A 14373-nucleotide genomic window follows, 5' to 3' on the forward strand; every position below is an offset into this window, starting at 1 on the left:
GAATCTGGGACCATCTGCATTCCAAGGAGAGGCTCTTCCACTGAGGCACAGCCCCACCCTGTGATGAACTTTATTCACGAAGCTGCCCAATACTGAATCAGGCCATCATCAATGTCAGTATTGTCTGTTCAAACTGGCAGCAGCTCTGCAAGGTCTCAGACGAAGGCTTTTTGCATTGCTGCCTATCTAATCCTTTTAACTGGAGATTCCAGACACTGAAGCTGGGACCTCCTTCGTGAAAGACAGATGCTCTCCCAACTGAGCAACAGTCCTTCCCTAGACTGGTGTGCAAGGAAGGGGAATGTGTAGGCCAGGGGTGGCCAAACTTGCTTAACTAAGAGCCACATGGAATAAACATCAGATGTTTGAAAGCCACAAGGGAGGAAGGAAGGTAAATAGACGGAGGGGAGCGAGGAGGGAGAGGTGGAAAGATAGCAACTTGAACACTAAACACATTCTCCAAGCAGGCTGACAGGATGGAGGGGGCTCGGAGAGCCACAGAATACGTCTGAAAGAGCCGCACGTGGCTCCCGAGCTACAGTTTGGCCACCCCTGGTGTAGACTGATCTGTAACTGGTTGACAGACTGCACCCAAAAAGCGTTTATGAATGTTTCCTCATCTTCTTGAAGAGGAGTGACAAGTGGAGTGCCTCAAGGATCTGTCCTGGGACCTGTTTTGTTTAATAACATTATAAATTATTTGGATGAAGGAATAGAAGGGATGCTTGTTATGCAGAAGATAACTAAATTGGGTAGGGATAGCAGTAGAATAGGGATGGCCAACGGTAGCTCTCCAGGTGTTTTTTTTTTTTTGCCTACGACTCCCATCGGCCCCAGCCAGCATGGCCAATGGCTGGGGCTGATGGGAGTTGTAGACAAAAAAAACACCTGGAGAGCTACCGTTGGCCATGCTGGCTGGGGCTACTAGACAGCTACTGTTGGCCACCCCTGCTGTAGAAGACTAGAGTCAGGATACGGGATGATCTTGACAAGCTGGAAAATTAGGCTAATGGGGATAAGTGTATGTAGGTAGGAAAAATCGGATGCATAATTATAGAATGGGGGTGGCTTGTCTTGGCTGTAGCATGTGCGAGATACACTGAACACGAGTCAGCACTGTGGTGTGGTATCTAAAAAGGCCAATGTGATTTTGGGCTGTGTCAATAGAAGTATAGGGGAGGGACGGTGGCTCAGTGGTAGAGCATCTGCTTGGGAAGCAGAAGGTCCCCGGTTCAATCCCTGGCATCTCCAAAAAAGGGTCCAGGCAAATAGGTGTGAAAAACCTCCGCTTGAGACCCTGGAGAGACGCTGCCAGTCTGAGAAGACAATACTGACTTGATGGACCAAAGGTCTGATTCAGTATAAGGCAGCTTCATATGTTCATATGTTCATACTGTCCAGATGACACAATGTTATGGTATTGCTTTACTCTGCTCTGGGTAGATCTCACCTAGAGTATGGTGTTCAGTTTTGGGCACCACAATTTAAGAACAATGTAGACAAACCGGAACGCCTCCAGAGGAGGGCAACAAAGATGGCGAGGAGTCTGGAGACCAAGTCCTACAAGGAGAGGCTGAAAGAGCTGGGTATATTTAGCCTGGAGAGGAGATGACTGAGCAGAACTGCTTTGGGTTGTTCCCATAATTGTCTGCCTCGGCTGAGCCGAATTAAAAACAAAAGTTCGGCACGAATACTTCCTTGGATTTTTCAAATGAACTTTTGCAATCTGGGAGGGGCGGGGGGAAAGAGCTAATAAACTTCTATTTTTGTTACTCTTTTCCAGGGAACAGATCCATCTTCATGTGCAAGCTCTGTAACTTATTTTCCCCGAACCAGTCAGAGTTGCTGTCCCACGTCACCGAGAAGCACGCCGAAGAAGGGATTACGGCGGACGACATCATTATTCCGCTCAGGCCTCTTACGACGCCCTCCAATCTGAATAAAAGCGGGGAAGGTACTGGCAGGAGTCTGCGAGGGTGCAAAACCACTATTGCCGCCATTCTGTGCGTTGTGTTAAATTTATAAAATTGCTTCAGTCTCGCACACCAGCGGAGCCTCTGCCTAATTCATGACAGCGGCCAGACTTTTGCCTAATTCATGAAACCTTCCGACTACGCTGATTAAATGTCTCTGCATAAAGCGTAGGAAGCCTTTGATGGTTTCAGGAGCCTGCCAGAGGATTTGTTTGTTTCATGAATTATAAGTATTTGCTTAATGCGTCAGAACTCTTGTGTCGAGCATTAATTGAGAAACTGCGCAACTGTAGCCGTGCGCGTGTGTGCGCACAAACCTTGCTTGCCTTCTGCAAGGACAGATGGAGATCCCTGGCTGATACTTTGGGCCATTTGTTTGAGCATAAGGAGAGCCCTGCTGTACCACCTAGGTGGTCCACCTAGGAGAGCCCTGCTGGACCACCTAGGTGGTCCACCTAGTCCAACCTCCTGTCTCACACAGTGGCCAATCAGTTCCCCTGGTGGGCCAACAGCAGAACATAGAGGCTGAGGCCTTCATAAGAACATGAGAATAACCCTGCTGGATCAGACCAGTGGTCCATCTAGTCCAGCCTCCTGTCTCACACGGTGGCCAACCAGTTCCTCTGGAGGGCCAGCAACAGGGCACAGAGGCTGAGGCCTTCATTAGAACATAAGAAGAGCCCTGCTGGATCAGACCAGTGGTCCTTCTAGTCCAGCCTCCTGTCTCACCCAGTGGCCAACCAGTTCTTCTGGAGGGCCAACAACAGGGCATAGAGGCCTTTATAAGAACACAGGAAGAGCCCTGCTGGATCAGACCAGTTGTCCATCTAGTCCAGTATATTGACTCACACAGTGCCAAACAGTTCAACTGGAGGGCCAACAATGGGGCATAGAGGCCGAGGCCTTCATAAGAACATCAGCAGAGCCCTGCTGGATCAGAACAGTGGTCCACCTATCCCAGCATCCTCTCTCACATAGTGGCCAACCAGTTCCTCTGAAGGGCCAACAATGGGACATAGAGGCTGAGTCCTTCCCCTGATGGAGTCCTGGCTCTGGTATCCAGAGGCTAACTGCCTCTGAATGTGGAAGTTCTTCTGAAACATCATGGCTAATAGACATTTCTACTGATTCTCTATGAATCTATCTAGTCCCCTTGGAGTTGTTAAGGCAAGAGACATTCCAAGGTGGTCTGCTGTTGTCTGCCTCTGCATTACGACCCTGGTATTCCTTGGAGGTCTCCCATCCACATACTAGCCAGGGCCAACCCTGCTTAACTTCCAAAATCTAGACAGCTTTACAAAGGGATTAGACAGTTTCATTGAGATGGCTACTAGCCATGGTGGCTGAAGGGAACCTTCATGCTCAGAGGCAGTCAGCTTCTGAGTACCGGTGCCAGGAGGCAAAATTGGGAAGACCTCGGCCTCTGTGCCCTGTTGTTGGCTCCCCAAAGGAACTGGTTGGCCACTGTGTGAGACAGGATGCTGGACTAGATGGACCACTGGTCTGATCCAGCAAGGCTCTTCTGATGTTCTTATGAAGGCCTCGGCCTCTGTGCCCTATTGTGGGCTGTCTAGAGGAACTGGCTGGTTGCTGTGTGAGACAGGATGCTGGACTAGATGGACCACTGGTCTGATCCAGCAGGGCTCTTTTTATGTTCTTATGAGACAGTAGTGGCAGCTTTGGGGCAGGACATCCTTTTAGTTGTACTGATTGATAGTGCTGGGGCCCAATCACCATGCCACACTTTTTTTTTACATGTAGGAGGTGTTTGTTCTCTTCTTCAGGGAGTTTAGAATGCTCTAAAAGATCCTGTGATTCTCCCTTTTTTTTCCTTTTAGCTTATATGTTTCCAGATATTGATTGATTTTTAGCAAAGGAGCTTACAGCAATTTTAAAAATATATATATACTAAAGATGGTGTTCGGGGAAGTATCTCAGTGAGGTCTGCATCACAGCATAGTGGAAAGGTTTTTGTTTGCTGCCTTTAATTCCTCTGGTCTTGCCGATGGTACTCAGTAGCTGGAGTTGCATCCAGGTATGATGAAAAGATGCTTAGTTGCTGCCTCTTCTGCCTTTGAGATGTTCATGCAGTTAAAACTGCAGGAGTGTGCTTATACCTAGATCTGGGTCCTAGGAATAATGTGCCAAGCAGGTGGGGCCCTGAACACCTTTGCTGGCAATCACCAAGTGTTTTTACAGTGTGGGCAGGGCCAGGTGGGGCTTTCACCCAGCAGCTCTTCTGATTGGCCATTGTAGATCTGATTGGCTGTGCAGACTGAAATAACACTTCGGCGGCCACAAGAGCGTGGGTTTCATTCTCTCTCTCCCTCTTGCGTCCCTGTGTATTTTTAAATTACCCCTCTTCTCCCTTGCATTTGGACTTCCTCTGTGTGTTTGAGTGGCCCCGCCTCCCTCAGCAGCCATTTTGTGGCTGGCTCCATCTCTTACGGAAGCCATTTTGTGGTCGCGCCAACAGCCTTGTGTCAGAATTCAAAAGGTGCCCACGGGATCAAAAAGACTAGAGACTCTGGAATTAGATCTTTCAACAAACAAACAAGCAAAAACCCTTGAGGGCATCTCCAAAAAGAAGCTGCTTCTTTTGAGGAGTTAGTGTATGTTTGTTTTTAATTATGGCTGAAGTGCCCTTTGGCTGGAGCAAAAGTGTATTTTCCTCATCTCGGAGGAACTGTAGAGGACCAGACCTCAAAGGACACTTTAGAAAAAGAAGCCTGCTGGGAGTATTGACTTTTTGGTTCTTTGAACAGCTGAGCTTCATATCACAAACAACTTCTGAAAACCTGTTCCATTTCAAAGGTGGTTTGCCACACAGCTCTTGCCGTTACAGTCTCTACGTGAACAAAAAGAAATCGCGTGGCACCCTGAGAGCTGGCTGCAGGGGTGGAATGCTAGCAGGAGCTCCTTTGCATGTTAGGCCACACACCCCTGATGCAGCCAATCCTCCAAGAGCTTGCAAAAAAGAGCCTTGTAAGCTCTTGGAGGATTGGCTGCATCATTGCTGTGTGGCCTAATATGCAAAGGAGCTCCTGCTAGCATTCCACCCCTGGCTGGCTGACATTGCAGGGTAAGCTTTCATGGGTATGAATGACCAGGGCATTTTTTTTTTGGGGGGGGGGGGAGCAGGAACGCACAAGAATGCAGTTCTGATTGGCTTGGTGTTAGGGGGTGTGGCCTAATATGCCAATGATTTCCTGTTGGGCTTTTTCTACAAAAAACAAAACAAAACCCTGTGGATGACTCTGACAAAGTGGACTCAAGCCCTCGAAAGCTTACACTACAAGAACTCTGTGAGTCTTGCCCTGACCTGGATAGCCCAGGTGAGCCCGATCTCGTCAGATGTCAGAAGCTAAGCAGGGCCCACCCTGGCAGGGTCTCCTTGGAGTACCAGGGCCAGGACACAGAGGCAGGCAATAGCAAGCCACCTCTCTGGACAACCTGGGGTTGCCAAGTCCAATTCAAGAAATATCTGGGGACTTTTGGGGGTGGAGCCAGGAGACATTGGGGGCGGAGCCAGGAACAAGGGTGTGACAAGCATAATTGAACTCCAAGGGAGTTCTGGCCATCGTATTTCAAGGGACAGCACACTTTTTTAAATGTCTTCCTTCCATAGGAAATAATGAAGGATAGGGGCACCTTCTTTTGGGGCTCATAGAATTGGACCCCCTGGTCCAATCGTTTTGAAACTTGGGGGGTACTTTGGGGAGAGGCACTAGATACTATACTGAAAATTTGGTGCCTCTACCTCAAAAAACAGCTCCCCCAGAGCCCCCGAATCCTCCAGATCAATTCCCCATTATACCCTATGAGAATCGATCTCCACATAGGGAATAATGAAGTGCTCAGCAGACGTTTCCCTCCCCCCCACCGCCCCGTTTCTGGCGATTCTGAAGCGAGGGATTGGCCTCTCTACCCACGAGTTGCTGCCAACTTCTTCCTGGTAACACAGGCACCCCATCCCAAGAGGAAGCCTTTCAGTAGGAGACTGAAGCCTCCGGAGGTGGAAAGGCACATGGTCCATTGGGGGCGGGGCTTCCCCCTGCTGGCCAGCTGACTGGGGTCGGGAAGGAGCCTGGGAAAGCGGAAGAACCCCCGCTGCGACCTGGGATTGGCAAGCCTGGGACAACCCTGTCTCTCAGCCCCACTAGATCACCAAAAGCCAGCTACCACTTCCAGGCACGCAGACGCGCACACACAAAACACTCACCAAAAAAAAGAAAGAAAAGAACTCTCTGAGTTTTTAAGGTGCCGCAAATTCCCTTTTCAACTCTGCTGCAATGTATTAACATGAATGCTCTACCGTACTTGGAGTCCCCCCCCCTGCTGTGAATAGGTTCTGGTATTGTAACGGGGCCCATGCTGCCTTGTCTACCCACAAGGGTGTCTTAGCTCTAGAGTCGACATGAGAGCTACAGATGGCAGGTTTTCACGGAAGAAGCTGGCGTTGGCTCATGGAGCTGTGAAAATAATCAGTAGCCGAGTCTTTCCCAAACTTTTGGCGACTCGCTAGGACTGAGAGAGAAAAGAAACGGTTTAAATTTTCTTTGGAACCTGGCCAGCACATCAAAAAAATAAAAATAAAGCTCTGCAGTCATTTGGCTAGCCGTTTGGCTGAATGTTATCTTGGCATTTGCCAGGGGGGTGGGGTGGTGGGAAATCTCGCTGTGATTCATTTCAGATAATAGCTGTCATTTTGCGCAAAGATGGAACCGGGAGCATTCATAATTCATAATGGAGAATTAACTCTAGCGCTGTTAGAAAGAACTATGCAGCAAAGGTTGAATTGCTTAGCTGATGGTGATTATTCCAGCTAAACAGCACGACAAACGCCACTTTCCCTTCATTTCGAAGAGCGATATTGGCCCTCCCATGTGCAAAGAATCCAGCCTTTGTGTAATTACAACGTCTTTCTGCGTCCTGCGAGGCTGTTGGGTTTTGTTATTATTGCAGGCTCGCAAATAAATCTGAAAAAGAATAGCCTTTCGTAAAGTCGTCCAGCTTCATCGTCCGGAGCAAAACGTTAGGCGGTGTAGACGGTCGGGCTGGTATAGAAGCCGTGCAGTGGTATCAAGTGTTGGAGGAGGATCTAAGACAGCCGCATCTGGCTGTGCTTCTTGGGATAAAAAAATGCGCTAGACGGATAAATAGCTCTTTGCACGCTTGTCCTCTTGAACTGAACTATCGTGTTTGCAAAATAGCCCTCTAGCACATTTTCAGCACTGAGTTTGTGCCACTTGGTTGAATCCTAGAACATTTCTACTTACGTAAGTACTCTCGTGCAGGGCTGTTTTTGTAGCAGGAAAAAGGAAAGGAACCACTCTGGGGTGACGTTGCTTTCACATTTTCGCAGCAGACTTTTTACGGGATGGTTTGCCATTGCCTTCTCCAGTCATCTACGCTTCCCCCCCAGCAAGCTGGGGACTCATTTGACCGACCTCGGAAGGATGGAAGGCTGAGTCAACCTGGAGCGGGCTACCTGAAAACCCAGCTTCCGCGGGGATCAAACTCAGGTCGTGAGCAGAGCTTAGGACTGCAGTACTGCAGCTTTACCACTCTGCGCCATGGGGCTCTTTGCAAAGCACCAGTTGTTTTCGACTCTGGGGTGAGGTTGCTTTCGCAACGTTTTCACGGCAGACTTTTTACGGGGTGGTTTGCCATTGCCTTCCCCAGTCATCTACGCTTCCCCGCCAGCAAGCTGGGTACTCATTTGACTGACCTCGGAAGAACTCGTGGGCATTCGATGAAATTGCTGAGCAGACAGGTTAAAACGGATAAAAGGAAGTACTTCTTCACCCAAAGGGTGATTAACATGTGGAATTCACTGCCACAGGAGGTGGTGGCGGCCACAAGCATGGCCACCTTCAAGAGGGGGTTAGATAAAAATATGGAGCAGAGGTCCATCAGTGGCTATTAGCCACAGTGTGTGTGTGTGTGTGTGTGTGTATATATATATATATATATATATATATATATATATATATATATATATATATATATATATATTTGGCCGCTGTGTGACACAGAATGTTGGACTGGATGGGCCATTGGCCTGATCTAACATGGCTTCTCTTATGTTCTTATGATTGAAGGCGGAGTCAACCTGAGTCAAGCTGCAGGAGGATTGGCTACATCAGGGGGTGTGGCCTCGTATGCAAAGGAGACTCGTGGCACAGAGTGTTAAAGCTGCAGTGCAGTCCTAAGCTCTGCTCACGACCTTGAGTTTGATCCCTGGCGGAAGCTGGGTTTTCAGGTAGCAGGAGCTCCTTTGCATATTAGGCCACACGACCCTGATGTAGCCAGTCATTGTGGAGCTTACAGCAGATCTTGCGATAACAGCCTTGTAAGCTCTTGGAGGATTGGCTACATCAGGGGTGCGTGGCCGAATATGCAAAGGAGCTCCTGCTACAAAAAATGCCGTGAGACTTCCTAAGTTACGCTTCCATTTGAATGAGGGTTGCCAACTCCATGTTTAGACACTCCTGGAGATTTGAAAGTGGAGCCGGGGAGAATGGGATTGAGAGAATGTATAATGCCGTGGTGCTGTATAATGCCGTGCAGTCCACCTCCCAAAGCTGCTGTTTTCTCCCAGAGAAGTGGAATAAATGTTTCAAATAAATAAATAAGGAACAATTTATATCAGAGGTGGCCAACGGTAGCTCTCCAGATGTTTTTTGGCTACAGCTCCCATCAGGCCCAGCCAGCATAGCCAAAACACCGTTGGCCACCCCTGATTTACATTTTTGTTTCAGATGTCCATCCCCCACCTGGAGATTGGCAACACTAGTCTGCACCCTTCATACACTGTGGAGATTGGAGGAGGTCTTTACAGCGCCACACTTTCCTCTGGCTCTAGGTGCTTTTTATCTCACTGAGAAGTGCTGATCCTCTGTGAGCAGAACCTTCTAGTGCTGGGAGAGCATGCTCTGCAGAAGACCCCCCATCCCAACAGCAGAAAAGTATACAGCAGGGGGGTGGCCAAACTTGCTTAATATAAGAGCCACATAGAGTAAATGTCAGATGGTTGAGAGCCGCAAGATGCGAACGTCCGATATTTGAGAGTGGGAGGGAGGGAGGGAAATAGATGCGGAGGGGGAGCGAAAGGTGGAAAGAAAGTCACTTTAACTTTAAATGCATTCTCCAATGCTCTTGGAGAAGTGATTTAAGAGAGAAATGCCTTCTCCAAGCCAGCTGACAGAGCAGTGAAGGCTCCAGGAGCCACATGTGGCTCCCGAGCCATGGTATGGCCACCCCTGGTATACAGCAAGAGTGGAAAAAAACCTTAGGATCCCAGTGCTAGTTAGTTCAGTTGCATTATGTTGCTCTCTCACGATGCAATGACTGCCAAAGCTGTCAGGGGATAAATTTGTTGTTTGACTCCATAAATGTATGGAGCAGAGGTTCATCGGTGGCTGTTAGCCGCAAGGTATCGATTGGAACACTGGGACAGTGTTGCTCTGTATTCTTGGTGCTTCGGGGCAAACAGTGGGAGGGCTCCTGGAGTTCTGGCCCTGCTGGTGGACCTCCTGATGGCATCTGGGTTTTGGCCCCTGTGTAGGACTGGGTGGGCCGGCAGCCTGATCCAACATGGCTTCTCTTACATTCCATCTGTGCCTAGTAAACTTGGGGTGCAGCCAGACGTACCATTAGTGGCGACACAGTTCCGTCTCGCTGATGGATTAAATGTGTTCGTTCAGACATCCGCATCTGGCAATCGAGCGTCATCCAGGGTCATTCCGACTTGCTGCGGATCAGTGCCGCATTAATTTGACAGCGCAGAAAGTCCTGCCCTTTTTCAAAACAGCGGCACAAAATCGGCTTTTTCCTGTTTGGACAGCTCACGCGCGATACTGCCCCTTGGAATGTTTACCGCCCCTCTTACCTTTTTTTATTAAAAAAAGCCCCAGCGCATTGCCAGATCATCCGGGAATTTGAGGTGACGCTTCTGCTTCTCCAATCAACACAGGATCGGAGGGGGGGGGACGTTATCCCACTCTTCAGAACAGGGAAAAAAATGTTTTCTTTCTATGTGGAGGATTTCCAGATATCATTGTCACTGCCAGTTTCTAGGAAATTAATTCCTGGCAGTTCCCTGGTTTGAATCCGCAATGTTAATTCCGGAAATTTCCCCCCTTCCCCCCGCCTCTGAAGCATTGTTTGATTTCCCACCTCCAAACAGTTGGGCGCATGTTCAATGGACACCCCCCCTCCCAGAAATCAACATCTGATCATGCATGCTCCAAGAAAAGAGCGTGATAGTTTTGGATGTGCGATCGCTCAACAACAGAATGAGTCACATTCTTGGATGCTCGTCTGAACAGCCCTGCATCGAATCAATATTCAGCTGTTCAAATTTGAGCGCTACACACCCGCTTTTAATGTGAGGTGTGGCCGCACCCTTGTATCTTTTTTTGTGGTCCCTGGGTTGAATCCCAAGTATTTCTTCCTTTAGCAGAGGCACTTTTCTCTGGTGGAAGTATGCTCCTCCTCATGAAGGTACTTGAAGCTTCTTGCATTAGGAGAAGGCTGCTTCCTCTGGAGGAGCGTACCTCTTCTAGCAGAACAAATCTGAAGGGTTGAATCTCTTGTTTTATCACTTGATTGAAAGGACTTTTCCATATATCTTATTTGCATCTCTTGGGTGTCCGTATGTCATTGTTCTCTATGTGTTCTGCTCCCTCTAGTGGCCACTTCGATATTTCAGTGCCGCATCTGGTTTATTGCCCTTAATTTGGGAATAAGATAGTAGTAAAGCAGCAATGAAATATTTAAGTGACCACTAGAGGGAGCAGAACACACACAGGACACACAGTGAGTCCAGAAGCACTTTAGAAATGAGCAAGATATCCAGTGTTTCAAGTTTCCAAACTCCCTTTGTCCTTTTCTGATGAAGAGACATTTAATAATGATAATAATAATATTTTTTTATTTCTATCCCGCCCTCCCCGCCGAGGCAGGCTCAGGGCGGCTCACAACATAAAATACACATTACATCCATTATACTTATAAAAACATGGTTAAAACAGTTATAAATTATTAAAATTAACAAAACAATATGGCGTTATAAACATTAGATTTTTAGTGGAATTCAGAAAATAAAAGCATTTCCAGCAGCATACCTAGCTTTATCACTAGTTTTGTCACTAGTTGAAGGCCATCTTGAAAAGGTGGGTCTTACAGGCCCTACGGAATCGATCTAAACATCTTAGGGCCCTCACCTCCTCAGGGAGTTGATTCCACAGTAGTGGAGCGGTGACAGAGAAGGCCCAATCCCGGGTGGCCTTCAGTCTGGCCTCCCTTTGACTTTTGAAAGCTACTGCTCTTTTACTGCAGTCCAGCACATCTTCCTTCTGAAACTGGCTTCATGAGAGCAATGCGTTTGTGGAATACGTGGCAGATCAGCGCTCCCTCTAAGCTGCAGAGGCTCATGAGCAAGAATTCTACTTTGTGAGCGACTGGCATTGAAATTGCGAGCTGTTGCATAAATTAGTTTGCTCCGGGGTCATCCTTCCCGAGCTAAGACAAAAATGTGTGAGCTAGAGGTGAAAAAACTGTGAGCTAGCTCACGCTAACTCAGCATAGAGGGAACACTGGTGGCAGTGCATAGGGTGGCATCATGGAATGGGGTAGCCACGTCCCATCATCTCATTCTGTTAGTCTTCAGGGCACCAACAGTCTTTCGAGGCGAGGCGTTCTTGGAACGAATTGGTCAATTTCCCGTGAAAAGAGCCACACGTGTATGACTTTTAAACCCTGAAAGCGCCTCTTGACTTTTCTTCGCAGAACTTCTTGTTGTGAAGAGGAGAAGAGGTAGACCCAAGGGCTCGACCAAGAAAATCTATGCTGATGAAGAATTGGTGGAAAGCAGCAGCTGTGTTCCGAGTGAGGATGTGCCACCAGGGCCTGAAGGAGGAGGAGGAAGAGGAGGAGAAGGCGAACTGGCAGAAGTCTTACCGGACAACTTGGAATGCGGAAAGTGCGGCCGCAAGTTCTCTAATTCCCGGCAGCTAAGGAAACACATCTGCATCATCGTTAAAAACGAAGACCTCGATGATGAAGGTGATCCAGGTAAGCAACCTCCGTCTGGTGTAGTTCGGCAGCTTGGGGTGCAATAACGAAGAAGAGCGTTGGTAGAGCATGGGTGTTCATAGGAATGCAGTGTGGGAATGAATTGCATGTGTCGCTGGAGTTTTATCTGCAGTTTCTGCCACAACAGTTCCCGTTCAAAAAGATGCATGCATGCTGCTGAGTTTTAAGAGCTCGTCATTTTTTTTTTCCTAATAGGTATACAGTGCTGTTCAGGAATTGTTCAGGCTATCCTTTTTGCAGGAAGCTATCCGTACTGGGAAAGGAGCAGGGATGAGATTAAATAATCTGAAGCCAACAGGAAGGGACTTAAATCCTTAGAATCAGAGAGAGAGACGACAAATCTAAAGCACTTACAACAGGCATTCTGAAAGTAGGGACATCAGTCCATCTAAAACAGGGGTGACAAACTCATCTGTTATGAGAGCCAGTTTGGTGTAGTGCAGGGATGTCAAACATGTGGACTGGGGGGCCAAATCAGGCCCCTGGAGGGCTCCTATCAGGCCCCGGGGGAACTGGCTGTCATCTGCTTCTTTCTCCCTCTCTCTTGCTTCCTTCTGCATCACAGCTTGCTTTGCCAGGCTTGCTCAATTGCACAGGAACTACAGAGCAAAGTCTCTACTTTCTCCATTAGTTGAGGCTCCTCCCTTGGGAAGGAGGGGGAAAGGACAGTGTGCTTTGCTAGGCTCCCTCAATCGCAAAGCAGAGCTACTGAGCAAAGTCTCTTTTCCTTCTATTGACTGAGGCTCCTTCCCCTTCTGGTTCCCTGGGGAAGGAAGGAAAGAGCCAGAGCTTCCTTTGCTCAGTACCCTAGATTGCATGGAAGAGATACAAAGAAAGCACCTTTGAGACCAACGAGTGCTAATGTTTTAAACATGTTTTATTTTAAGTTTTTTTTAATCTTTGTGTTTGTCTGTGTCCTTTATAAAGTTTATAGCTCTGCTACCTAATCTTAAATAGGTACACACATGGCCCGGCCTGATGTGACTCGGCCCAAAAAGGTCTCATTTATGTCAGATCTGGCCCTTACAACAAATGAGTTTGACACAGGTAGTGTAGTAGTTAAGTGTGCGGACTCTTATCTGGGAGAACCGGGTTTGATTCCCCACTCCTCCACTTGCAGCTGCTGGAATGGCCTTGAGTCAGCCATAGCTCTCATAGACCTTCTTCCCCTGTAGTGGTTAAGTGCGCAGACTCTTATCTGGGAGAACCGGGTTTGATTCCCCACTCCTCCACTTGCAGCTACTGGAATGGCCTTGGGTCAGCCATAGCTCTCATAGACCTTCTTCCCCTGTAGTGGTTAAGTTCACAGACTCTTATCTGGGAGAACCGGGTTTGATTCCCCACTCCTCCACTTGCAGCTACTGGAATGGCCTTGGGTCAGCCATAGCTCTCATAGAACTTCTTCCCCTGTAGTGGTTAAGTGCACAGACTCTTACCTGGGAGAACCGGGTTTGATTCCCCACTCCTCCACTTGCAGCTGCTGGAATGGCCTTGGGTCAGCCATAGCTCTCATAGACCTTCTTCCCCTGTAGTGGTTAAGTGCGCAGACTCTTATCTGGGAGAACCGGGTTTGATTCCCCACTCCTCCACTTGCAGCTACTGGAATGGCCTTGGGTCAGCCATACCTTTTGCAGAGCTGTTCTTGAAAGAGCAGCTTCTGTGAGAGCTCTCTCAAACCCACCCTCCTCACAGGGTGTCTGCTGGGGGGAAGGAAGGTAAAGGAGATTGTGAGCCACTCTTGAGATTCTGAGATTTGGAGTGGAGGGCGGGAAGTAAATCCAATAGCATCATTTTCTATCTGACATAAATGAGACCTTGTCAGGTCAGGCCATGTGTGCCATAAAATGTAATGCCGATAGAAACTTTATAAAGGACACAGACAAATATAATTAAATATTTTTTTAAAAAAAGTTAAAATAAAATATGCTTAAAAGATTAGCACTCTTGCAGTATTTTGTTTATTTAACAGTTTCTGAAAACTGACACCTCTTGCTGTGAATTATCGCTATCAAAATCTGGAGACATTGTCTATGCTGTAGCAATCTTGAGTATGCTGTTCAGGTGTTTGTCTATAAGTTGCAAACCTGCTTTCGATTCATTGACATTCATTACAGAAATCTCATGGCCAGTGCTTTGAGCCTAAGACCCAGGGGAAAACATGAAATAGCTGGGCATTGTGAGTTTTTGCACATAAGTTGCTTTCCGTGCTGGGCAGCCAATGGTGAAAATAGAGGCTTTGCTCTGTAGCTCCTGTGCGATTGAGCAAGCCTGGCAAAGCCAGCTGTGATGCAGAAGGAAG

At 47.9% G+C, this 14373-nt stretch overlaps 1 protein-coding gene across 1 annotated transcript in view; it reads left to right on the forward strand.

Annotated features, from left to right (window-relative positions):
• Positions 1 to 1786: 1786 nt before the first annotated feature.
• Positions 1787 to 14373, forward strand: part of ZFAT (zinc finger and AT-hook domain containing) — a 145011-nt gene continuing 132424 nt past the window's right edge. The window contains 2 exon segments of the mRNA XM_060243200.1: positions 1787 to 1954; positions 11769 to 12053. Coding sequence (XP_060099183.1) covers positions 1801 to 1954; positions 11769 to 12053 — 439 coding nt within the window. The 5' untranslated portion in view covers positions 1787 to 1800.

Source organism: Heteronotia binoei, chromosome 7 (genome assembly GCF_032191835.1).
Source record: "Heteronotia binoei isolate CCM8104 ecotype False Entrance Well chromosome 7, APGP_CSIRO_Hbin_v1, whole genome shotgun sequence".
NCBI lineage: Eukaryota > Metazoa > Chordata > Lepidosauria > Squamata > Gekkonidae > Heteronotia > Heteronotia binoei.